The sequence below is a fragment of the Hyaena hyaena genome, unplaced genomic scaffold, assembly GCF_003009895.1.
Source record: "Hyaena hyaena isolate Hyena2069 unplaced genomic scaffold, ASM300989v1 scaffold_284, whole genome shotgun sequence".
Classification (NCBI taxonomy): Eukaryota; Metazoa; Chordata; class Mammalia; order Carnivora; family Hyaenidae; genus Hyaena; species Hyaena hyaena.
Window position 1 is genome coordinate 910,897 of NW_024080913.1, and position 27,970 is coordinate 938,866.

Consider the following 27,970-nt stretch of genomic DNA (forward strand, 5'->3'; position numbering starts at 1 on the left):
TAATGATACAAAGATGAAATGAGATATTTATTAAGCATTTATATGTCATCACATTACAAAAAGACATCAGGGAACTTACAAAGACAAAGCATGTAAAATAAGACAGTGACAAAACAAACATGACAGATTGTCTTAGGTTGACCAATTCTCGTACAGATGTATCTATAACACATTGTTGACTTACGTGGCCAAACTTGTCCGTAACTCGAGGTTAAAAAAGTACAAGAGTCAAACTATTTTGTTAGTACATTAAATATACAGTGATCATGATTCTCTTATTTCTGTGGTTTATAGCAGGTTAAGAGAAAGTGTTTCTTTTCCTGACTTGTTATAAGATGAAGAGACCCTCTAGATTTCTGGGTAAGAGGGATAACTGGCAATCCCACAATGGTTTCCACTGTTTCTTGCCATTCGAATATATCCTCGGTCACCAAAGTTCAGGCCCCAGCTTCAGAAAAAGACATAACACAAAATTACAAATGAATATAATCATATCACATTATCAACTTTTTATCTCCTATTGTTTTTCTCCTAAAGCAATTTTATAGATATATAATAGATGTATGTAATATGTATATATTATATATGTATAACCATGAAACCAAATTAGAACAAAATAATATAATAATTTCCCCAGGGCTTTTAGGCAATTTTCAAAGGATAGTTTGGAAGGGTTTAATGCTGTATTGATTAATACCTAAGGAAAACAATATAAACTCCATCCCAAACCTTTAATCCTCCTATTTTGTAAATAGGCCTTCTGCAGGGAAAGGCCTCATCTCTAAATGTTTTTGCATAGTAGGATCCTAGGGTATAATTTTCTATCAAACTTAAATTCCTTTAGAGAATGTCAACTAAGAAATATTTTTAAGTGACTACTATGGAAAAGGCATAGGGCAGGGAATTCCAAAGTAAGCAATAAAAAGTGAAGCTTTCAAACAGCTTTTTGACATGGAAGTGGAGCTGAGGTAAGGCTTTTTTGTAGGTAAAGCTGTGAAAAGATGGAATATGCTATCTTGGGAGGAGGTGAACTTACTGGCTCTGTAAGTGTTCAACTGGAGGCTTGCATAACTTGTTAGGGATGCTGCAGAGGGAATTCGTGGGTCAGCTAAGGGTTAGAAGAGATCAATGGTTCTCTTTTTGATTTCATAAACTTTTATAATTAAAAAAATTGCAATTTTACCAATTTTAATTAAATTTTTTTTAATGTTTATTTTTGAGAGAGAGTGTGAGCAGGGGAGGGGCAGAGAGAGAGGGGCAGAGGATCTGAAGCAGGCTCTCTGCTGATAGCAGAGAGCCCAATGCAGGGCTCGAACCCATGAACCATGAGACCATGACCTGAGCCAAAGTTGGACACTTAACCAACTGAGCCACCCAGGCACCCCTAAGGTTACCAAGTTTTAAATTAGCAAGAAAGACATTAAAAACAAAAACAAACCCATACTCTTTGTTATCACCACCATGTTGTAAAAGAAAGGACATTGAACACCAAAACAAAACTTAAGAGGACATAGTCTCTAATTTAAGGACAGTCCTTTGAGTCAGATACATTTATTTTATGGAAGACACACCAAAATATTATTTTTTTCTCATTTTTCCACAGACTAGTAAAAAGCAGGTCACAATTTTTGTAAGAGAAATAATTTAAGTTTTTTATGATTCTGAGATTTTGTAATTGTAGATATACAAGTAATGATAATATTAAGCGAATTTGCTAAGTGCTATAATTAGGATACAAATAAAAGCATGAAATTGCGGAAATGCCTACTGTGTTGATATTTGGAGAAGTAAGAAGACATTTAGTTGCGAGGAAAATTGGATGGCTTTAGGGTAGCAGGACACAAAGGGGTTAGAAGGTTGGTTCGGGGCCATGTTGTGAAGAGATTAGAACAAGAGGGTAAGGAACTTGTAGTCTCAATTCCGTAGGCAAAGGGAAGCCACTGCAAATGTTTGCTCAGGACTCGAAGGAAAGGTTGGTTGTGTTTTCATGTGCAGTAGAGAAACTAGAAACGCTGCTTTATTGCAAGTCCACTAGTGGCTGCTTTAAGATGGCTGTGCTCTAACAGGACTTAAATGTTCTCTGTATCAGCCATTAGCAGACGCTTTCCAGGCCTTATTTTTCCTCGCTTGTACCTTTTAACACCCTTATCTATCACTTCTCTCCTGGCCTGAAGATATTACTGCGTCCTGATTATTCTCTTCTCTCTGTGCTCGCTCCTCTTAAACTCTTTTGTGGGCTGGGGTACCTGGGTGGTGATCTCAGCTCAGGTCGTGATCTCAGGGTTTATGGGGTCCCCCATCAGGCTCCCTGCTGATAGCTCAGAGCCTGCTTGGGACCCTTTCTCTGCCCCTCTCCTGCTCATGCTCTCTCTCTCTCTCACTCTCAAATAAAAACTTAAAAAATGAAAAAAAACTTTCATGGGCTTCTTTATTATTTCCTGTCATTTATTGCCACTTTGCTGCTTAAAATCCTTTAATGACTCCCCAATATCTTTAAAATAAAATCCAAACTCCACTGTCACCTGTCATCAATGGATGCAGTATTCTTTTAGCATTTAAAACCAATAATAATAAATTATGATAAAGCTATTATTAATATTAATAGCCATCATTCATTGAACAATTACTCTGTGCTAAGCACCCTAATATATACTATTTCACTTAATCATCACCCCTGTGATCACCCTCTTTTTACTAAAGAGGAAAGCGGTCAAAGTGATAATTACCTAGATGATTAATTATGAAGCCAGGGCACAAATGTAGGATTGTTTTATTCCAAAGGCTACTCTTAACATTTATACTATCCCTAATCCTACATCATTCCTATGAGAGAGGTAGTATGAGGAATGCAATTCAGACCAGAACATCCACGACCTTATATTAATTATATAAGATATATTACGATGCCTTGCTTTGTAGTTATTTCATTGCCTTAAAAAAGTAGGTGACAATTTTTAGGCAAGGTCTGGTAATGAAAGTTGAATTGAGGTTGTAATTAGTAGTAGTATCAACTAAGTCAATGAGGTCCTATTCAGTGTCTGGACAGCTTACTCTTCGCAGTTTCATAGACCAGGTTCAACTGTCCCAAACTTTGTAGAAATCCCAGACTCTCTTTGACTGAGTCCTGCCAACCTTCTCTTAAAGAATAAAACTGATTTAAAAGTCTCTAAATAAGTATCTGAGGACAAATTCTTTCCTTCAGAACTGTATAAGATCAGCTCCAAAGGTTCATTCTAGTCCTTACCAAGTTGTTTATCTTTGCTAACTCTATAGCCCTTTCATTCACACTGTTCACCTGCAGGCAAGTTTCCTAACTCTGTCAGTATCAGAGGTCCATTTTCTGTATTACGGAGATAAAATGCATATTACCTTAAAAATTAGGTGAGAAAATGTATGTAAAGTACTTGTACAGTGTCTGCATGTAGTAAATGCTCTATAAGTAAAGGTAGCTATTTTTGTTGCCCAAATATGAGTCCATCTCCTTTAAAATAAGATAGCCTTTTTCTAGGGTAACCAACAGTCCAGTTTGCTTGGAGCTGTTCTGGTTTGTTTGTTTTTTTTTAAATGTGCTGTGGCCTGGAAACCCCTTAGTCTTTGACAAAGTGAGATGACTGGTCACCCTACCTTCTCTCTGCATATTATAGACTACTAACTTGTTAGACATTCCTTCTAGAATGTATGCCAGTTTCCTTTGTAATAAACCACAGTTCTGAGCTTTGTAGGCTGTGCCAGATACTATTCTAGGTGTTAGGGTTATGGAGGTAAATAAGACAGACAAAGTCTTTTCAAAGCCTACACATGAAACATACAATAAACAAAGAAATAAAGAATATGATAAGATATAAGTACTATAAAGGAAAATAAAGCAGAGTTAGAGGATATGGAATATTGGGAATCAGGGCTACATTTTAGAAGGGGTGGTCAGGGAATGCTTCTCTGAGGAAATATTTGAGCAAAGATCTAGTAAAGTGAAGGTGCTAGTGATGCAAAGATCTGGAAAAAGAGCTGGGAATACCCTTGATGTGTGAGAACTTGCAAGTGTACCTTGAGAAAAGGTACTGGAAAGAGGCTAGTGTCCTTGGAGCTGAGTGAGACAGGTGAAAGTAGTGGCTGGGGAGACAGGCTGAGGCCAGAAGTTGTCATGGTTTTATAGGTCACAGATTTTATTCTGAGTGTGAAGGAAAGGGTTTTAGGTAGGCGAATGGCATAATCTGCTTGGTACTTTAGAAGGATCACCCTGGCTACTGTGTAGAGGATTGAATGTAGGCCAACAAGGGGGAAGTGACTACCAGGTGGGAGATGATTGCAGTCGATCAAGAACTGAATAGATGGTGGCTTGAACTAAAGTGGTAACAGTAGAGATACTGAGAAGTGGTAAGATTTGGGATAATTTAATGATGATAGAAAGGACAGAATTTGCTGATGGTTTAGGTGTAGGGTATCAAACGAAGAAAGAAATGATGGCTCCAATATTTTGGCCTGGGGTAAATGCTGTTGTCATATACTGAGAGGAGAAAAACTGGGGTAGTAGCAGGGAGTCAAGAGTTCTATTTTGGACATGGTTCATTAAAGAGGGTTATAGATACTCAAGTAGAGAGGCAGATGGTAGGCTTTTGGACAGAGTCTGGAGCTCAGGGAAGATGTTAGGGCCAGAGATACAAAGTTGACAGTCATCAAGTATTGTTTGAAACTGAGACTAAATGAGATCATAAAGGGAGAGAAATTGAAGCTGGGGCATTCTAATATTTATAAAAGTGAGGAAGAATAAGGGGAACTAAGGAGCTCAGGAGACTGAAAGTAAAGTAGGAAGAAGACCAGGGGGTATGGTCCCCTGAAAGTCGAATAAAGTGTTTCAGAAAGTAGAGAATGACCGTACGTCAAATGTTAAGCATTCAGGGAAGATGAGGCCTGAAAACAGTTTAATGAGGCAAGATGGAGGTGATTGCTAATCTCAGACAAGAGTGATTTCAATGGAGTAGTGGCAATAAATATTCTTTTTGAATTATAAACCAATATGCACATTCTTAATCTCTGTAGATAAATCTCTAAGAAAAATGCACATTCTTAATCTCTTTGTAGATAAATCTCTAAGAAAAATCATGAGATTATAACTTTTTTCTTATTTAACCCTTTTCCAGCCTTTGATTCCATGGAGAGGAGAAAGTACCTATGATGTTTAATGTAGAACATATACCCTAAGAGTCAGGACCACTTGAAAGATCAGACAGTAGCTTTCAGTGAGGGAAAATGGAATATATTCTTTTTTCCAACTTGCATTTTACTACATTCACTTATGGATGAAAGGAAGCATTGGTGTTTCACATCCACCAACGGCATCAACTTTCTTCATTGTCTGGAGGCCCATCTATTTTGTAACTGTTTATCTTAGAGACAGTGAAGAAAGTTGATGGAGAGTTCATCAGATATTGCTTAAAGGTATTCTGGATGGTTTCTTAGTATTTTGGGGATATGTGTGTGTATTTAAGGTTCTCATGAGCACATGGTTAAAATCTTTCATTTTTCCCCCCAGGCTAAAACTATTCTATACTTAATGACTTTGGCCCCCATTACTCATTGATCTGTAATTTAGATTAAACTCCTGCCTTAAAAAAAAGGCATAATTGACATACAATATCCTATTATTTTCAGGTTTATATTATAGGGTACTATTTTTATACATTACAAATGATCCTCCTGGTAAGTCTTGTTACCACCAGTCACCATACAAAGTAATTACAATATTGTTGACTATCTTCTCTATGCTATACGTTACATCCCCATGACCTATTTATTTTATAACTGGAAGTTCATATCTCTCAATCCCCTTTTACCTATTTTTCCCATCCACCCAAACCCTTTCCCTTCTGTAATCAATAGTTTATTTCCTGTATCTAAGAGTCTGTTTCTTTCTTTTTTAATGTTTTATTTATTTCTGAGAGAGAGAGAGACAGAGACAGAGACAGACAGAGACAGAGACAGCATGAACAGGGGAGGGTCAGGGAGAGAGGAAGATACAGAATGGGAATGGGAAGCAGGCTCCAGGCTCTGAGCTAGCTGTCAGCACAGAGCCAGTCGTGGGGCTTAAACCCACGCACCTTGAGATCACGACCTGAGCCAAAGTCGGACGCTTAACCTACTGAGCCACCCAGGCGCCCCTCTAAGAGTCTGTTTCTGTTTTGTTTTGTTTGTTTTATTTATTAGATTCTACATATAAGTGAAATCATATGGTGTTTATTTCTCTGACTTACTTCATTTAACATAATGCCCTCTAGGTTCATACATGTTGTCGTGAATGGTAAGATTTCATTCTTTTATTATGGCCAAGGAATATACCTATATATATTTGTGTGTGTATGTATATATATCCCACCTTCCTTATCCATTTATCTATTGATGGACATTTAGGTTGCTTCCATATCTTCACTATAGCGAATAATGCTGCAGTGAACTCCCTTTTTTTCTAAAGACAGTCTTGGCCCTTCTTGTTGAGAGTCTCTTAGACTGGGGTGGCTTTTCACTCCTTCTTAGGCTCCTAAGCTTTTCTAAGTAGACAGCAATTGTATCTAGCTCTCTAAATTTATGGATCTGCCCACAAGTGGCAACACAAGACTGTACAAATACTTCAGGATCTTATCAGATAGTATAACCTCAGAATTTTTACTGCTTCATGTTTAAGGAGATGTCCCTGAAGAATATGTAGTTCACCATTCCTCACGTAGATGCTCTAAATTTGGTTTCTGGATTAAGGCAAACCATCAGAGGGTTGTACAATCAGGCATTTTGTATTATTTTTTGCCCCCATAAAATAATTTTTCTCAATTGTGCTTTGGAATTAAATTATTGGTCTATATTTTTAGACATGAAAGCATTCTATAAAACATAACTGTTTATGGTTGGGAAGCTATTGAGGGCATAGTTTGTTTTTTTTTTTTAATAGAGATTCGAGGAAGGAATAATAATAGCAATAATAATGATTTGTTGGATACTTATTATGTGCTAGGCACTGTGTGCTAAGTGTTTTACAGACATTATCCCATTTAATCCTTATAATGACCTTGAGGCTATTATTCTCATTCTACAGATGAGGAAATAGAACATTAAACACGTTAAATAACTACCTAAGGTCATACAGATAGTAAATGGAACTAGGATTGTAACCAAGATCTGCCTGGCTTCAAAGTTACTGCTTTTACTCACTATGCTACAGTGTATTATATAAAGAAGCTAAATATCTATATCCAAAAAGGGGGAAAAATCAGGAACATGGATCAATGTTATACATCTGCCAGAAAGAGTAAGTATAAACAAAAGGACGATATAAAAGAAGAAGCCAAATAGAAGGAGACTCACTTTCTTTTACTTGAGGTTAATTAACCTGGTAGCATTGGAAATGACATATAATGTAACATTTTAAGAGATCAATAATAAAGGTTGATGACCTAAGAAGATTTTGAGTTAACCTCTTATAGAGTCGGGAATTCATTCCATGTCTAGTCTTTCCTTGTTAGTACTCAGTGTCAGTGATCCTTGTGCTCTCCCATGATTTGGTCTCTTTCTTTTTTTTTTTTTTTTTTAATGTCTTATTTATTTCTAGGAGAGAGAGAGACAGCGTGAGCAGGGGAGGGTCAGAGAGAGAAGGAATGACAGACTCTGAAACAGGCTCCAGGCTCAGAGCTGGCAGTCAGTACAGAGCCCGACACGGGGCTTGAACCCACGAACCGCGAGATCATGACCTAAGCGAAAGTCGGACGCTTAACCGACTAAGCCACCCAGGCGCCCCATGATTTGGTCTCTTTCTATCTCTCTTCTCTCTCTAACAGGCACATTATACTACAATCTTTATAAAAGAACATGTGGTTCCCTTAACTCATCTACTTTCTCTCACTCTGAGGTTCTGCACATTTAGCTTCTTCTGCTCTCATTGTTTATGTGGCAGATTCCTTCTTGTCCTCCAAGACAAAGTCAAATAACCAGCTAAAAGGCCTTAAGTCAAATAACCCATCTCAGAGGCCTTCCCTGACCTCCCAGGCTGAGCCAAGTACGCTTCTGTGCTTCCACTGTAACCTGGCGCATCCCTCGGCCTTTGCACCTATCACAGTCTATTGCAATGGTCAGTACGTGCACCTGCCCGTTTTCCTGACTCTGTTGGACTATGAGTATCTTGAAGGGAGATAGAAAGGCTGTATTTTCATTGCCATATCTGCTTGGCACTCTGGCACTTGGTAGGTACTCAACATATGTTTGTTGAATCAAGGTATGACTGAAGATGCAAAAATGAACAAGAAACTATTCTACCTTTAAGAAGTTTATAATCTAGTGAATGGAGCATGCTTTACAGAAATAGCTACAATACAAGGCACAATGTAGTAAATACTATAATAGAATTTATAAGGCATTTCTAAAGCTTGGAAGTTAGAGAAACAGTTCTGAGTAAATTAATGGGGGTGTGGAGGAGATAGCATTTCAGGTCGGTTTTGAAGAATGAATAGGATTTTTTTTAATTTTTTTAATGTTTTTTATTTATTTCTAGGAGAGAGAGAGAGACAGTGTGAGCAGGGGAGGGTCAGAGAGAGAGGGAGTCACAGACTGAAGCAGGCTCCAGGCTCTGAGCTGGCAGTCAGCACAGAGCCCGACGCGGGGCTCGAACCCACGAACTGCGAGATCATGACCTAAGCGAAAGTCGGACGCTTAACCGACTAAGCCACCCAGGCGCCCCAAAGAATGAATAGGATTTTTAGTGATTTTTTTTTTATCTTAAAAGTAGTAAGGTACATGTTAAAGACTTTTGAAGATACATAAAGGTAGACAAAAATAACCATTATTAACATTTGGTATCATTCCTTCTGGTTCTTTAGTATAACATGAATCAGAGAAATGGGCATACTATTTTAAACTTTATATTATACATAAATTTTATATTTATATGTATTTTCTTTTTTTTAAATTTTTAATGTTTTTATTTATTTCTGAGAGAGAGAGACAGTGTGAACACAGGAGGGTTAGAGAAAGAGGGAGACACAGAATCTGAAACAGGCTCCAGGCTCTGAGCTATCTGTAAGCACAGAGCCTGACACAGGGCTCGAGCCCATGAACCGTGAGATCATGACCTAAGCCGAAGTTGGACGCTTAACTGACTGAGCCCCCCAGGCACCCCTGTTTATATGTATTTTCAATTTAAACATATATTCCAAGTATTTTATTGAGGTATTAATAATAGTCTGAATAATTATAATTTCTTTTTTTAATAATTTTTAAATATTTATCTTCGAGAGAGAAAGCACAAATGGAAGAGGGGCATAGAGAGAGGGAGACACAGAACCGGAAGCAGGTTCCAGGCTCTGAACTGTCAGCACAGAGCCCAACACTGGACTTGAACTCACAAACCATGAGATCGTGACCTGAGCCAAAGTCGGACGCTTAACCGACTGAGCCACCCGAGAGCCCCTAATATAATTTCTAATACATGGACTTGATTGTGTAATAGCTTAATAGTGTCCCTATTGTTAGGCACTTTTGGTTGTTTACTGGCTTTCCATGTTAAAGAAAAAGAATGCTACAATCTACATAAATTGGATATGACGTTTTCTCCATATGTAGGATTATTTTCTTCATATAGATTCCAAGAAATGAGAAAAAGCTGGACAAAGAATGTGAACATTTAAAAAGTTCTTGATTCATATTATCAAATTGCTTTCAAGAAGGATTGTAACAATTCTTCTCCTATAATGTAGGAGAGTGCCCATTTCCCCATATAGAGGTTGGATTTCTTTCTTTTTTTTTTTTAGTTTTATTTATTTATTTTGAGAGAGAGAGAGAGGGAAAGAGGGAGAGTGAGGGAAGGGCAGAGAGAGAGAATCCCAAGCAGGCTCTGCACTGTTAGCGCAGAGCCCAATGTGGGGCTCAAACTCATGGATCTGTGAGATAATGACTTGAGCCAAAATCAAGAGTCAGAGGCCTAACCAACTGAGCCCCCCAGGGCCCCACACAGGTGGGATTTCTGTAGGCAGCAGTGGGCTATAAGGGCATTTCAGAAAGATGAAACAGCATAAGTAAAGATACGGAAATAGCCAAGTGGATGTAAACTTAGGGAACAATAAGTAAGTAGTTCATTGTGGCCAAAGTGCAAATATGTGTACATGAGAACATAGTGGAAGAAAAGTCTAGAAAGTTGTGTTGGAAACTAGATAATTGAGAATCTTGAATGCCTGGCCAGGAATTTGGACATCATTATGATGACAATGGTAAACTATTTAGAATTTTTGACCTTGTATTGCTTCTTAGCCTTTGGCTAAGATCAAGTGGAGAATTTCTGAGTATGGGTTTACATGATCTATATATATGTTTTTAAGTTTATTTTGGGAGAGAGACAGAGACAGAGACAGAGAGAAAAAGTACATACATGCATAAGCAAGGGGGAGGGACAGAGAAAGAGAATCCCAAGCAGGCTCCACACTGTCAGCTTGGAGCCCAGTGTGGGGCTTGAACTCACAAACCTCAAGATCATGACCTCAGCTGAAATCAAGAGTCGGATGCTTAACCAACTGAACCACACAGGTGCCCCTACATGATCTATATTTTAAGAAGATACTTTCATGGCTAGGTGAGACTGGAATCTGAATTAGAGCCTGGATAGAAAAGAATATGAAATACGATTCAGAGCCCAAAAGGACAGGGTTGTGTGGGTTGAGAGAGAATGGGGAGAGCCCAAGATGATACCAAGGCTTTGATAACCTGAAGAGGGTGATGCATTGCTCAAAACAGGGAATGAGTTTCCCTTGAGTTTATTCTAAAATACTTTCCAGGGGTGGAGGATGGAAGGGTAGTTGAGTTGGAAGGAGAGAGGGAATTTGATTTTAGCCTTATTGAGAGAGTGTGTGTGTGTGTGTGTGTGTGTGTGAGAGAGAGAGAGAGAGAGGGAGAGGGGGAGAGAGAGAGAGAGGGAGAGGGGGAGAGAGAGAGAGAGATGCTGTAAGAAGAGTAGGGTAGGCAGGCAGGTGGAGAATTTGGACTTTTCAGCAGGGCTGTCAAATTGGAAGTTGGACATCTGTTGCTAGGTAGAGAGGTCATTTTTAGAGATTGTGAACTTGGTTATCATCTACATAGTGGCAATAACCTTGAAACCCAAGTTGCAGAAGAGTTTTCTCTGGTACAGATAAGAGCTAGAGTGTAAGGGACCGGTGGAAGGAAAGAAGAAACGAGGCTAAAGCTGATATAGCAAAATGAGTCAGGATAGTGCTATGTCATAGATGCCAAAGAAATAAATGCAGTAGAATTTATAAAGCAGAGAAATTTTTCATATTTGTGTGCCATTGCATACCCTTATTTGGATGGTTGGGCAATTTATTTTCCTCCTTGAACACATGAGCAATTCCACTTATTTGAAAACTTAATGCAAATAGTGGTGCCTTCTCTGTGAAACTTTTGGGCAGCTAGGCAGCTCCTCCTTTATGGCCCCATAGCCACTGAAACACATGTCATTATACCATGATGTGTTGTGTTTATTGTTTTAAAAAGATAGCTGATTCGCCATTGGACTGTTACGTGAGCTCATTTGGCATAGGACGATTTCTCAGTAAGTTTTATATCTCTAGGGCCTAGATGATGCCCCTCACCGACGATGCAATGCCTAATAAACACTTGTTGAGTGACTCAGTGCTGAGAAGGGGTTTTGAGTTTAAACACTAAAAGGTATATAAATGGTCTTCAAGATGAGCAATTTCAATAGAGAAAGGAAGTTAAAGTACGTACTGTAGTAAGTCAACAAGAAAGAGATGTAAGTGAAAATATTGCTTCACTTAAAAAAGTGGTCACTCATCTAGGCCCCAGCTGATCAGTGCTATGAATAGATTACAAGTGAACCAAGATATTATTTCCCTCGACTACTTTCCTAATAGGCCGTATAAATCCCGCTGGCTTGTGTGTGTGCTGTGTACTGTGCTAAGGGTACAGGGACGAGACAAGTCCTTACCCCAAAGGCACAGACAGAATATTAGTATTAGAGTGATAGATAGGTAACATGCAATTTAAATATAACCTTTAAAATACTCCAGGGTGCATAAGACATTTTGGGAGCGTAGAAAAAATACATTTTACCCAGCCTAAAGATTTAGGGGGGAAATTCTGGTACAGAAGATGTCCATGTTAGTTTTGAAGGAAAAGGTGGACTAAACCAAGTGAGGAGAAAGGATGTCCCAGGCAGAGGGAACAGCATAACCAAGATATGAAGATATTAGAGATAAATGGTATGTATGGGAACTGTGTGTATAGTTCACTGCAACTGGAATGAAAAGAGTGTAAGACAATTGAGCCCAGCAGGGCTGGCAGGGATCATAACATAGATGACTTGTCTTCCCCACCAGGGAACATTGATTTTATACCAAATGGTACCCAATAAAACAGTTATAATCCCAGTTTGTTATATTTGAGACAAACCAGTTTGGAAGCAGTACAAAAGATCTATTTGAGAGTAAGGGAGACCAGTTTGCAGGCTATAGGAATAGTGCAGGCAAGAGATATCTGACCCAAAGCCATAATTAAAGAAACAGAGAGGGGACAGAAAAAAGGGACAGATACATGGAAAAGTAGTTTGATTTGTTGCTTGATGATATCTGGCTGGACCTATGACAAATCCATAATCCCTAACTGGGTGGTTGTGTTGTGTGTTTGTTGTCATTTAGCGGGATGGGAAGTTCTGGGGAGGACGATATGATAGAGACTATACTGAACTCCTTGGACATACTGAGTTTGGAGAAACTAAGGTACATGGAAGTGGATATGTACAGATAAATAAGTCTGAAGTTCAGGGCAGAGGTCAGAGCTAAAGCCAGAGATTTGAAAGCCATTAGTACATAGGTAATAACTAAAATTGTAAGAATGGAATGATGGTACCCAAGAAAAATGTAGAATAAGAAGAGTAATGGGCAAAAGATGGAGTCCTGGAGGAAAGACCAACACTTGCAGACGAAGCAGAGGAATAGATATTTATCAAAGAGACTGAGAAGGAGTGATCAGAGAAGTATTATAGACGATAAATCATCAAAACAAAGTGTTGAAGCCAAAATAGGAAGTGAGGAAATGGAGGCACTGAATAATTAATTTAGTACAGCACTTTATAAAAAGCCATAAATATTTATCATTGTCATTATCATGATTATCATCATCATACAAGAAAGCATTTGTTGAAGCTCCATCAAATTCCTTAATTAAACATACATCAACAAGCAAACATATTACCTGTTTTTCACAAGCCAATAGTCTTTCCCATTAAGGTTACCGTAGCCGACCACTAATACGCCATGATTCACAGTCTGAGTACAAGCTGGCTCATAGTAGACACCTAAGAATAAAATGTGGGTGGGGAGATGAGTGAGTGGTATGTGGCAGTGAAGGGCATTTGAAAATGCTATTGCTTTTAGTAGACTGTTTTGGATCCTGGCAAGTTTAATTATAATTTTAGGAACATACACTCTCATTAAACTATTTAGACTTCAGGATTCTTTGCCATCAATGCTACGCTTGTCCACTTTCTTGCCAAGTTTGGCATCAACCCAATCCAATCACAGTTCCCTCAGAAATCTTTGATAAATGGCTACCTTTTTCTAATGATTTTTAACATATATAGAGTCAGTTACTATATTTCTTTGTACATATTCCTAAATTGTTCGTACCATACATTTTTACCCTTTACCAGATGAAATCTTTAAGGTGAGGTGTGTGTGTGTGTGTGTGTGTGTGTGTGTGTGTGTGTGTATTAATTAAAAGGTATAGCCACTTACTTTGATACATTCTACCATTGAGGGGTGCCCCCCACATACTCTGCCATGCTGCCCCTACAGTGCACAGTGGCTACGGGGTTAGGGGCACAGGTTCTGGAGTGAAGTAGCATGGTTTCTAATCCTAGCTGACCTCTTTCAGACTGTATGACTTTAGGCAACTTAACTGTCTAAGACTAGTTCATCTGTAAAGTAGGGTAATTGTGAGGATTAAATAAGAGCCTGCGTGGCCAGAATTGATCATAGTACTTGGCATGTAGTGTTAGTAAACTCTGATGAGTATTACTTTACTAATTATTACTTTACTAATTACTAATATGAAACACATCTATGAAATGGAGGAATCTGTTTAACCTAATCTCAACATTCAGAGGTGGGGTGATATGGAAGAAGAATGTTCTTTCTTATAGTGCCAGGGCAGCATATAACCAGAGGATAATATATCTGAGTTTTTACCACTTCTGTAGAGGAAGAAAGAAGAGTGACTTGCATCTATAGCAACAGACACAGGTCCTTTATTGGCTACAGCTTCTTTCAAGGCCTCTTCACTGCCAAAGGGAAGTTCAGTATACTTTGAACATGTGGCAGCTCGATTTTTTGAGTCATACCGGCACTTTCCATCCTGCAAAAAAGAGTATAAATCAGATAAAGAAGTATATTTCAACTTCCTTTATGAATCGCCAACATCCTACGTCTGGATTTCAAATATGCTTTCTTTCCTCATTTAGCCTTTCAAATGTCTAAGTTTCCTTCCTCCTTTTAAAGAAAGAAAAATCAAATCTCCCAAACCCTAACGGTTCCATGTTTCACCAGTAACAGAGGAAATACATAACTATTCTATTGTTTTAAATTGTGAACATCTTCATGCCTGTAAAGTTGTCAGATAATGTCCCTCAGCCCCTCAGGTGGACTGTGGGGGCATACTGCATAAAGATCATAAACTCTGTACTCGAACTTTAAAATCTTTTTGATGATATAATGCCTAGAAGATGATCTACAGTTTAAATGATGGTCTATAAAGACCATATAATATGAAAACCACTTAGAGTATATATTTTAGTGGGAAAAGAGAGGTTACAAGTTCACATCTGTTGTACATATAACTCTGTTTTCTTAATGCTTAATAGGAGAAATAACTTGAAAGAAATAAACCAAAATAACTGTGGTTAAGGTATGAGGTTTTGGAATGATATTTTTGATCCTTTCTAAATTTTCTGTAATATGGATATATTAATTCATTTAACAAAATGTGTCATGAACCTATGAGGAGGAAGAAGAGAGCATTAGCTAGCTTTTTCGTAGGTACAAGAATGATGCGGTTGATGATCTGAGAATAAGGCTGAGCATGGGGAACTACAGGAAAAACAAGTTGAAATTACCAGGCAAATGGACAGAGAGAATTCTAAGGTTTGCTACAAATCCATTTTTTAAGCATGAACTCTGCTTGCTTAAAAGTATTGTGTCACTGATCAATTAAGAAGGCCACTGAATAAGGAAGAGAACTCTTGTAAGCTTAAGAATTCCTGATCAGGGTTTTCATACACTGCTTCTCAAGGTAAGTGTAGTTTAGTTAGTCAGGGGATAGCATAAGGTCCCATAGCAGCTTAACAAGTTTGCTTGTGACGCACCATGGCTTTGTAGGGGTAGGAGGCATCTGAATCGATGCCGTTGTTATCAATAATGTACTGGAAGGCCTCTGTCATGGAGCCACCATTGCAGCCTTTATTCCCATATTTTTCAGTGGAACAATCCACCAGGTTCTGTGCACTCAGAGACACCAGGTTGCCTGTTTTCAGCTTCACCTGTGCCTCCAGAGCCCCCACAGCGCTGAAAGCCCAGCAAGCACCACAAGAGCCCTGAAACAGAGAAAGTCACAAAGGCAGTCAGCGAGTCCGTAAGGACTTCCTTAACACCAACATGTCAGCTCTGGCCGTTGTTACAGGAACAGCTCCCCGCACTGTGGTTTCTTTGCTTCCTAGACATGGGCCTCGCGACTAAAGACTTGATTGACCTCTGAGCAAAGTCCAATGTTGAGAGAGATTTGCAAATGGCGGAGCTCAGAGTATAATCAAATGTACTAAGAAAAAGTACCTACTGAGCGTGTACCAGATCCCAGCTATCTTCACCTGTACGTGAGGTAAATTTGGCAGCTACAGTACAGTGATTTTGAGAGCAGCTCAAATCTTCTCTTGACCTAAAATACCCTTTCTCCTTTCAAACGAGGCCTGAAAATATAAGGTTAAATGTTTTCAAACATTTTTAGCTTCATAATTTTTGGATCAAAGATATTTTACATTTGGGGTGCCTGGGTGGCTCGGTTGAGCATCCAACTCTTGATTTTGACTCAGGTCATAATCCCAGAGTCATGGGATCAACTCCCCCCACCCCCCCAGGCTCTGTGCCGAGTGTGGAGCCTGCTTAAGATTATCTCCCTCTTCTCCTCTCCCCGTGTCATGCTCTTGCTCTCTCTCTAAAATAAAAAATAGTAATAATAATAATAAAATAAATAAAATTTAACAAAGATATTTTACAGGGAAGCATAAACAAATAGAAAAATACAAAGCTGCTTTAGTTAAAAAAGGTCCAGAGCCCTATCCTAATTGTTCTCTTTCGTTTCTTCCTTCATTCCATTCTGCTCTCCACCCAAAGGAAGCAAATTAAATTTGCTTTTGATTAAAGCAAAATCACTCATTTAAATGCAAGCACCCAGGGAAAAGAGCGCATGAAGTTATTTATAGTTAACATATAAATGTGTAGTTTACTGCAGCCTCCCAGACTTTTATTTTAGAGAAGCTATAGTAAGAAACTGAAAACTAATTGCAAGAAAAATATCCAGGTAGAAAAGAACAAGATATTAGCAGCACCATCCACTTCTATTTTATTTTATTTTATTTTATTTTATTTTATTTTATTTTATTTTATTTTGTTTGTTTGTTTTGAGAGATTGAGCAGGGAAGGAGCAGAGAGAAGGAGAAAGAGAGGATCTGATGCGGGCTCTGTGATTGATGGCACCAGAGAGCCCAGTGTGGGGCTCCAACACGCGAACCACACAAACCATGAGATCATGACCTGGGCCAAAGCCAGATGCTTAACGGATTGAGCCCCCCAGGTGCCTAGCATCATTCACTTCTTAAGTTTTACTTTCTTCATTGGTCACCAGCTGGGGCAGCTGCTCAGAACACTGATTTCTCTCTCTTCCTCAGATCTCTAAGGTGATACGTGGGCTTTACCCTTAGTTATCCCTAACTAATTTAGGATTTTGGCTGCCTTTAAAAAAAAAAAAAAAAAACAAGCAAACTAAAGGAAATACAAAGACAGGGACAATTTTATAAAACACATACTGTGTTTCTTATTCTAACAATGCAAGCCTAGTCATTAGTTAACTTTATTGGTACAATTTACAGGCTACTCTCAGCTCTAGGTTTTTCCTCTCCTTCAACCCTGAAATGGAGAGAGAAACTTCCTGATCGATATTCTCTCACACACACAATACTATTTCTCAAGCAGTTGACTTGGTGGAGGGGCCGGTGGAACTGATGGGTAGATAGTAGGAGCACTGCAAGTTTGTCTTAGAGACATATTTGCTCAGTTGACAGTTTTGTTTACTGTGGCTTTAACCATCGGTGTTCTAAGTCTAATATCAATTTATATTTGCATAAGTATGGTAACTTACTCTAAAAGATTGTGAGTAATCTTTAAGTAACTAATTAATCTTTAATTAATGATTTCTAGAATTAATAAAAAACAAAAGAAATAGTAGCCTGTGAGTTTCAAATATTCCTTTAAAAGTTTTGTTAAGGAAAGTGGTCACAGTAAGACTGAACAAGGACTAAATGGAGAATACAAATAAAGTATGATATGTGGTCATTGTCCTCAAGGAGCTTACAGTTTATTTGGGAAGATGAGAATAAAAAAAATAATTAGAAATAACATGAGGGAGAGTCACTGCTAAATTCTGTAGCTAGACTAAATATTGATGGAAGACAGAGCTCCTTCTGGGGTACAGAGGCCTGGGATGACGGTACTCACCTGGTACTTCACTTGAGTAACACACCCCCTCTCTCTCCAGTCCACAGAATCCGGTAATTTCTGATTAGAGCTTGATTTGTAAGTGACATTTCTCTGCCATTGGCTGGGAACTCTCAGGCAGCCCATCAAAGATATCACTTCTTCACTGGTCTACAAGGCAAATATACATATCTCCTTTCACTTATGACCTTTTCAGCATTCTAGTAATCATAACTGAATATATTTAATGATGGAGAAAAACTAGCAATAGTTGTGGCAGCGTAGGTACTGCTGACTGACTCTCTGATAGGCGGGTCGTCTGGGTCTCCTTCACGCTTTGCCTTAGCTCCCACTTGGGCATCGGGAAGAGGAAGAATAAAGTGGCAGAAACTAGCAGTCCCAAGGAGGGAGATTTTCAGTTTAAAGCAAGGGAGAATTTTATAAGGGCCATCTAAAAAGTGGACTGAATGAGTTTTCTTTCTGAGAAAGAATTACAGAGGAAATGCCTGCATTTGAGTCGAGATTTCATCTACCCGGGGTGTTCTCTTCCAAGAGGTACTATGATTTTTAACTTTGGCCACAGTGGTAAAGTTTCGTAGGATAGAAAAAAAATCTAAAAACTAATGGGAGAGTGTTTGTGATATTAAATACCTACATTCCCTCATTAAGAAAGCAGGTGGACCCTACTTGACACATCCGCAAAAGCAAAAGAATCAAGAGCAAAAATAAACTGTTGGGACCTCATCAAGATTAAAAGCTTCTGCTAGGCAAAGGAAACAATCCATGAAACTAATAGGCAACCAACGGAATGGGAAAAGATAGTTGCAAATGACGCATCAGATAAAGGGTTAATATCTAAAATCTATAAGGAACTCAGCAAACTCTACACCCGAAAAACAACACAGTGAAGAAATGGGCAGAAGATAGGAAAAGACACTTCTCCAAAGAGGACATCCAGATGGCCAACAGACACATGAAACGATGCTCAGCATCCCTCCTCATCAGGGAAATACAAATCAAAACCACACTGAGATACCACCTCACGCCAGTCAGAGTGGCTAAAATGAGCAAATCAGAGGACTCTAGATGCTGGCGAGGATGTGGAGAAATGGGCACCCTCCTACACTGTTGGTGGGAATGTAAACTGATTCAGCCCCTCTGGAAAACAGTGTGGAGGTTCCTCAAAAAATGAACAATAGAACTCCCTATGACCCAGAAATAGCACTGCTAGGAATTTACCCAAGGGATATAGGAGTGCTGATGCATAGGGGCACATGGACCCCAATGTTCATAGCAGCACTCTCAACAATAGCCAAAACATGGAAAGAGCCTAAGTGTCCATCAACGGACAAATGGATCAAGAAGATGTGGTGGTAACCAAATGACTGTGTTCTCTGCCTCTCCCATTCATCTTAGAGTTAAAATAAGAAGACTTTGTAAGAATTATTCAAGGAAGACACACACACACAAACATAAAAATAATTTTTATTATAAAAGCAATCAGTATTTATTATGGAAAAATTAGAAAATACAATTTAACCAAAAGAAAGTAAAAAATTCCTAAACCAACAACTCAGAAATAATTTAATTTTCTTTATATCTGTGTATCATATATGGAATCAGTGAGAACAAATAAATTTTTTAAAGCTAAAAAAAAAAAGATGTGGTTTATCTATACGATGGAATACTACATGGCAATGAGAAAGAATGAAATCTGGCCATGTGTAGCAACATGGATGGACCTTGAGGGTGTTATGCTGAGTGAAATAAGTCAGGCAGAGGACAAATACCATATGTTTGCACGTATAGGAGGATTAGGAGGAACTTAACGGAGGACCGTGGGGGAGAAGAAGGGGGGAAATGGTGGGGGAGAGGGAGAGAGGCAAACCATGAGAGACTCTTGAATGCTGAGAACAAACTGAGGACTGATGGGGTGTGGGGGGAGGGAGTGATGGACATGGAGGAGGGCACTTGTGGGGATGAGCACTGGGTGTTATATGGAAACCAACTTGACAATAAACTATTTGTAAAAAAAAAAAAAAAAGAAAGCAGGTGGACCATATTATCGTTTAAACTTACAGAATTATGGTAACTTAACTAAAAGATTGTGAGTAATCTTTAGGCAATGCTTTCTAGAATTAATTTAAAAAAGCAAGAGCAGCAGTAGCCTGTGAGTTTCAAATATTTCTCTGAAAAATTTTTTAGGAAAATGGTCACAATAGGACTAAACAATGCATCTGCAAACTCTCATGTCCTTAAAATACCATATGTTTGCACGTATAGGAGGATTAGGAAGAACTTAACGGAGGACCAGAGGACCGTGGGGGAGAAGAAGGGGGGAAATAGTGGGGGAGGGGGAGAGAGGCAAACCACGAGAGACTCTTGAATGCTGAGAACAAATGGAGGACTGATGGGTGGGGGGGGGAGGGGGGAGATGGGCATGGAGGAGGGCACTTGTGGGGAAGAGCACTGGGTGTTATATGGAAACCAGCTTGACAATAAACTGTTTGTAAACAAAAATAAATAAAAATTAATAAATGCGTTTAATTGGAAAAAAAATTCTCATGGCCTTAAATTCTACTGTTTTCTAACTTTGTCCACATATAGATACATTCCCCTGCTGTTTACCTTCGAATTGCCTTTCGGGAGATGGAAATTATGTTTACCCAGAGATGAAAGTGGGATTATTTGTAATTTACTTACCATGTCTGCCAGATGGTTCATGCCTAGATCATATGAATGCATTCCCATTGAATGTTCCAGATTGTGAAGATTCACAAATTTTAGATTCTTTTCCCAGATAAGACGCCGTGCTACTTCCTCATTCTAAAATATCAGGAAAACGAGCTTAGTTACATGCATACGTTAGAGATATTGTAGTCTCAGTTCCAGACCAGTGCAATAAAGCAAAGATCATAATAAAGTGAGTCAAATGAATTGTTTGGTTTCCCAGTGCTTAGAAAAGTCGTGTTTACACTATACTGTAGCTATTAAGTGTCGAATAGCATTATGTATTTGAACTTTGAGGTCAATTATAAAGGTAGAATACTAATCAAAGTTCACTTTCATCCCTTCAAAGGGACTAGAGTCTTTAAAAAGAGAGATAGCATTCATTTAACCAGATAATGGTACTAACTGAACATCTAACTCTAGTTAACCTTGAAATTAGAGGCCTGGCTCTAAAGGGAATTGGATGAGGGTAAAATTCATCACTACTAAGAAAACTACTCAGAGTGGACATCCTACTAAAAGTGTCATTTTTACATCAAAATAATACATCAAATACATACATACATAATTCTTGCTTACAAATTCAGATATATATATATTTATTAATTATTTTAATGCTTATTTAGTTTTTTTTAGTTAGGTTTAAAAAAAATTTTTTTTATTTCTTAGAGAGAGAGAGAGAGAGAGACAGCGTAAGCAGGAGAGGGTCAGAGAGAGAGGGAGACACAGAATCTGAAGCAGGCTCCAGGCTCTGAGCTAGCTGTCAGCACAGAGGCCAATGTGGGGCTCAAACCCATGAACCATGAGATCATAACCCGAGCCGAAGCCGGATGCTTAACCGACTGAGCCACCCAGGCTCCCCAATGTTTATTTAGTTTTGAAAGAGAGAGACAGAGCATGAGCAGGGGAGGGGCAGAGAAAGAAGGAGACACGGAATCTGAAGCAGGCTCCAGGCTCTGAGCTGTCAGCACAGAGCCTGACGTGGGGCTCGAACTCATGAACTGTGAAATCATGACCTGAGCTGAAGTTGGACTCAACCAAGTGAACTGCCCAGCTACCCTTTAAGGGTTCTACTCTTAAGTGATCTCTCTACCCAATGTGAGGCTTGAACCCACAACCCTGAGCTCCACAGTAGCATGTTCCATAGACTAAGCCAGCCTGGTGCCTGTCAGAATTTTTTTTTTAAGTAGGGTCCATGCCTAACATGGAGCTTGAATTTACCACCCTGAGATTGAGAGTCACACTCTCTACTGACTTCGCAGCCAGGCACCCCCAAACTCAGGAAAATTATAAGTTATAGGACTTAATTATTTGAAGCACTAGGGTTAAGGCCTTAAAAATCAGTAAGTATGTTTTGAAATAAAAACAACAGTACAAAGTGGGAAGTGAGAGTCAAAAACATCTGGTAGCGCTTCTCTGCACCAGGGACTGAAATAAGGTCTTTTTGTCCTTGAACATGTACTCTCCCCTTGACCTGGAACCTTCATTGCGGTTATGACTTGTTTGCTCCCTGGTGTCTATGAATTCTCAGCTCACATGTCACCTTCTTTTAGAGTGCTCCCCTGATCATTCTGTCACGTACAGAGAATAGTCACTGCTGACCTCTCACAGCTGTCTCCCAGAGGCCTTCAGCTCTAGGTCTCACCAGACCCCCATGCCTTACTTTATTTTTCTCTACTGCACTCATCACCACCTAACATACCATATCTGCATATTTCTTTACCTAGTTCCTGTTTCTTCTGCTAGGGTATGAGCTGCACAAAACCAGGAACTTTATTTTGTTTCCTGCCATATCTTTAGTACCAAGAATAGAATCTGCCGAGAAATGAGTGCATAAGCATTTATGGAAAACATTGCTTGTAAGGATTTGAGGGAGAGAAAGCATAGGCTATTCAAGCCAAAGCGGATTGCTCATTGATAGGCCCGCCTACCTTTTCCTTGTATTGTTTGCCATAGGTCTTCTTCCAGAGATTCCAGTGATGGTCCAGAGTGGGGTCTTTATGTGCTGCTGCCGTTGCATAGGAGCACACCAGGAGCACCCAAGCCAGCCGTTTCATTCTGTTACAGGAAAGGTAACGTAGGAAAGGTAGTTATTAGCTGCATATATTGTGACCATATTTTTCCATTAAAAAAAATTAGCAGTGTAAAGCCTGTCAAAGGGGTAATACGAATCAGAATTATATGGGAAGCTTTCTGGGATATATTGTCACAGGAATTCATGATTTATGATGAGAATACCACTCCCAGTACTTAGTAGCACTTTAAAGAGTGGTTTTCAAGAGTTTCCTCATATCTGGTATACTACACATTCATCCGAGGTAGGAGGGATGGGGTGGGGGTGAGGAGGAGCCGGGAGAGCAGGGACTTTTACAAGATGCAATCAAGGGAAATCCTCCCCAGACCCCATCATCCTTAAGAGGAGGGCAAACCTTTGAAAAATCAGTTTATCTTCATAACTTTTGGATACCTGGGCTCTTCTGGTCTAGTTCAGTACCCACAACCTTTAGAGGTAGTTGAAAGACAACTCCCATGTATTGCTTTCAAATCCTAGAGTCATTTTATGTTTTTAACTGTTTTTTCCAACAATCAAAATATATATACTTCAAAGGAAGCACTTTACTTTTGAAAACATCATTTCTATATTTAATACAAAAAGACTTTAACAGAAATTCAGCAACTACCTCCTTCAAACTGGATTATGCTTTCTTTCCTGTTTCTTTTTAATTCTAAACAGCTGGAACTGTAACCATGTAAGTCTTCAAATTATATTCCAAAGGAAGCTACGTTTCAGCCTCAGGTTTAGATGTGCAGGCAGACATTAACTTTGCAAAAATAGATTCTTTTTAATTAGAAAAAGACGAGGCAAGTTGAGTGGCATGATTTTTTAGTTTACTTCCTGAAACCAGAGATTTATACCCTGGCAGGCACAGCAAGCTACAGACATAAACGGAGGCTTTAAAGATCAAATGGGAGAAAAAGAACAGACAGTACATACATGATGGACCTGGCAGGCGCTCCGTACTAAGAATGCTTGAAGGTGGGCCCTCTCCAAGGAGTTTAAGGCAGCAAAGAGACTTCACTTAGATTGACTTTAAAAAGAAATCAGACCTTGTCACATGAGGTATCCACAATGAGGAAGTACACTTTCATTTCGGTTTCACTTAAAGTCTAACCAGATCAGCTCTCTCTGGCCCTCATCCTACGGGTACAGTAAGCCCCTCAGAGAGCCCCCAGGAGAGCGGGGCAGGAGAACACACTCAGCAAAATAGGAGCAGTGCAAGTTTACCCTTTCATCCCTCATCATGTTGATAATTCACTTTACCTCAAAACACCAATTTTTACATGGAGAAACTTAGTTATGAAGAGATGAGCATTAAGCTCCTGAAGCCCCTGCTTCCTCCAGGAATTCCTAGGAAAACCCATGACCGTCCGCCCGCAACGACTGTTGTCTAATTCTTACTCAGCTATTCCTTGGCTCATCAATTCAAAATGTCTTTACTGATAGTAATAGATGTTAGTGTATTTATGGAAAAAGGATACTTTATTGATAGTAATATAGGTTAGTATATTTATAGAAAAAAGATACCCCTAGGTACATCTTACTGCTAGAGTTAACTGGGCAGAGGGAGGGGCAAGGTGAATTAGCATTTTAATAATTTGCATATTCATAATTACTAATGAGGTTGAGTATCTTCACACATTTATTGACCATTGGAGTTTTCTGTGAAATGACTGTTCATATCTTTTGTTCATTTTTCTATTGTTGCTTTTTCTTAGTGTCTTGTAGTTGTTTTATACACACATGCACACATATATATGTGTATTCTGGCTACTAATCTTTGACAGTGATATATATGAAAAATATCTTCTCAGTCTTTCACAGGTGTCTCTGGCTTATATTGATTTTTTCTCTATGAAATTTTATAATATTGGTACAGAAAAATTTATTCACTTTTACCTTATGATACATGCTTTATTGTCTTAAAAACATTTTTTTTACATTTATTTATTTTTGAGAGACAGAGAGATAGAGCACAAGTCGGGGAGGGACAGCGAGAGAGGGAGACAGAGAATCCGAAGCAGGCTCCAGGCTCTGAGCTGTCAGCACAGGGTCCGACGTGGGGCTTGAACTCACAAACCATGAGATCATGGCCTGAGCTGAAGTTGGACGCTTACCTGACTGAGCCATCCAGGTGCCCTTTTTTTATCTTAAGAAAAATTTGTTCATTCTAGTGTCAAAAAGATACACTCATTTAATTTTCTTAGTTTTAGAGGGTGTATTATTTTCCCTTTTTTATAGTTGTTTCTAGGTCTTTATTTCATCTGGAATTTAGTTTTGTTTAAATGGTGTCAAATAGGGAGCTTATTTTATTTGCTTTCCCATTGTGAACGGGAAACCTCTGTCATAAACCAAATTCCCATATATACATAGATGGGTTTCTGAGCTCACTGATCTGATCTTTTTTCTGTTGCTCCTTCGATATCACAGAGTTTTGATTAAAACAGCTTTGTATCTCTTTTCATGTCTCATAGGACAAGTCACTCCTCCACTCTTATGTTTGTTTTTCTTTTTCAAAGTTGTCTTGGTATTTTGTGCATGTTAACTTTCCCATATGAATTTTCCATATGAATCAGCATATCAGATTTTCTGAAAAATTCTGTCAGAGTTTTTATTTGAGTTGCTATGTTTATATTTATATTGAATTGCTGTATATATAATTGCAGACATATCTGTAAATTTGGAGTGACTCAATGTCATAATGTTGAGGCTTCTCTTCTGTAGTAGACATTTTCAGCTTTATGGTCACTTAATTTTAAAGGAATTTTATTTGCATATTTTAAACATATATAAAAGTAGAGATAATAGTGACGTGAGCCCCCATGAAACCATTATACCATGCTTCTGGTTATCAATACATGACCGATCTTCTGTCATTTACACTCACACCACCCAGATTATCTTGAAGTAAATCTTAGACATCAGATTATTCCCTATATAAATATTCCAGTGCGTATCTCTAAAAGATAAAGGTTCTTAAACAAATCCAACTACAAGACCATGAACACATCTGAAACAAATTAACAATAATTTCTTAAAGCCATCAATCATGTCAGTATTCACACTCTCCTTTTTTCATACACTTAAAAAAATAACTTGTTTGAGTTGAGATCCAAATAAGATCCACGTGCAAAACATTGAGCTATTTTTGTATCATTACGAATTTATGGATTTAACCATATTCTATGTGTTGACCCATTACAGTTTTGTGCCTATTAATATCCATGTTGTCCCATCTTTGGCCAGTGGGAACTTACTCAAATTGGCTTCTGGGTTGTTGAGTCTCTGTATTTGGCATGACATTAGTACCCTTTAATAGGTTCTTTACTTTCTGGTATGATGAACTGTCATAGGCTTTTTTGGAGCACTTCCTGCCCCAGACCTGGAATCAGCCATTTCTCCAAGGAGATCATTAATGGATCATTAGTGGAAATGATGTATAAATACCAAAACCTAGGCAGTAGGAGTGTCACTGATACCAGATTGATCATTGTTTCTAAGCCTTTCCATAGACAGAGCAAGGGGATTTTATTTATATATAATTTTACAATATATATAAAATTATTATGTATATTATGTATAATTATCATATAAATAGATTAAATAAATCCCAAGCTCACACTGACACTTCAAATCCAGATGGAAGGCTATGGAGTTTTTACCTAACCTCACCAGTCTTTCATCTGTACCTCTTTCAAACCTGCTGAACATTTCAGTTCTCTAAAATATCAACGTAAGTACTCATTTAGTTTACCCCATCATATTCCATAATAATAATACCTAGTCTACCACCAATAAGGTTATTACAGAGAATAATAACAGATTCCCCACCCCCACCCCCCTTAGGCCATATTCCGCTAAGGATGTAAGTCAGCTATTGTGTTTTCAGTCACCTGGAATAGTTCCCTGTATGGTTATGCTACCACCTGTTAGGCCAGTTAGGTTCATGTGTTCCATTTCACTTCTTCTTCTTCTTTCTATTTTTTTTTTAATTTGAGAGAGAGAGAGAAGGAGAGAGAGAGTGTGTGTAAGCAGGGCTGAAGGTCAGAGGGAGAGAGAGAGAATCCCAAACGGAGCTCAAGCCCACAACCCTGGGATCAAGACCCGAGCAAGAGTCGGACACTCAACCGACTAAGCCACCCGGGCGGCCCTAGAGACACTTTTTAAATGTATGTGATTTTGCTTTATAATTCTGTAAAACATTTATATGGATCCAAAGCCAAATCAGCAAAATGAAGTGTATTCAGAGAAGTCTAGCTTGTAGTTCTGTCCTCTCCATAGTACTCCCCTCCTCCTTTGATAATAGGTACCCATTTTAACAATTTATGGTTTATCTTCTCACTTTAAAAAATAAGAAAATATACCAGTATATCAGTATCCTTCCTTTCTCCACCTTGCTTGTTTCCACTTGCGTTAAGAAATTTTTTCAGTCCTTAGAAATAACAAAATGAGATTATCGGCTGTACTTTCAGTGAAGTCTGAAGCAGGGCGGCAGGGTTACCTGATTCTGTGAGGGTGCAAGAGTCTGATGGACTTATATTGACCAAACTATTTTACAACTCTGTAGAGAAAGTTAGGTTATAAAAAAAGAATAACTCTGGAGATGATTCTTGTACCTAAAAATGCAAATGAGTTTTGTCTAGTAGATTCTACTGAACAGAGAATGTAAATAGCCATCACTTCGGTTCTTATTTGAACCAGTTTTAATATCTTACTGATTCCTTACCAATTGATGAGCTGAATAAAATATTGACCCATGTTCATTTTATATTTGTACAAGTTATATTCTCAGATTTTTGGAAACTACTTTAGCAAGTAGTACAGTTTTTTAGTATAGATGTCTTCTGCTTTCATTCCTGGACATGCCTGAGAACAACTCCACAGTAGTATATATGGTCCTCATTTATTGTTTTGGCCATTTAGCATCTTTTGAACAATCTTGTTATGTTTGGAGAATTTCCCACATTATACTTTTTACTTCTCCAAGTTGGAAGCCAAAACTCTGTCTCCAAGCCTTCGTTGCCGTTAAGGTACAGACATGTGACCCAGCCTTGGCCGATCAGGCACACTCCCAGAAGACATCGGTTCAGGATGAGTATGGGATGAACCAGGCCTTGTAGGCTTTTTGATAAGGACAGTAGAGGAGATGTCCCACAGCGGCTGCGGTGTATCTGTGCGTCTGGTCCCCAGTGTCACGTGCATAAGTGTTCATATCAAATACTGTGTCTGTTGAGTAGCAGTAGAGGATGAGCAGCATTCCTTGTGTGGTTTGGGACTTGAGAAGGGGGACAGCATCTCCACGCCTGATTTTCTGGCCTTTACAGAGATTTTATGAGCTTCCTATAATTTTTTTTAAAAGTAAGCTCTACACCCAAATGTGGGGTTTGAACTCAAGACCCCA

At 38.7% G+C, this 27,970-nt stretch overlaps 1 protein-coding gene across 1 annotated transcript; it reads right to left on the bottom strand.

Moving 5' to 3' along the window:
• CTSS (cathepsin S) lies at window positions 1-23,629 on the bottom strand. Its single transcript, XM_039246257.1, has 8 exons — window positions 23,506-23,629; window positions 22,442-22,568; window positions 20,484-20,606; window positions 17,802-17,951; window positions 15,401-15,628; window positions 14,229-14,394; window positions 13,234-13,336; window positions 1-448 (listed from the first exon to the last, which is right to left on the bottom strand). The coding sequence occupies exons 2-8, from the start codon at window positions 22,565-22,567 to the stop codon at window positions 349-351; spliced, it is 996 nt and encodes a 331-aa protein (XP_039102188.1). The 5' UTR covers window position 22,568; window positions 23,506-23,629; the 3' UTR covers window positions 1-348.
• Between the last annotated feature and the right edge of the window lie 4,341 nt (window positions 23,630-27,970).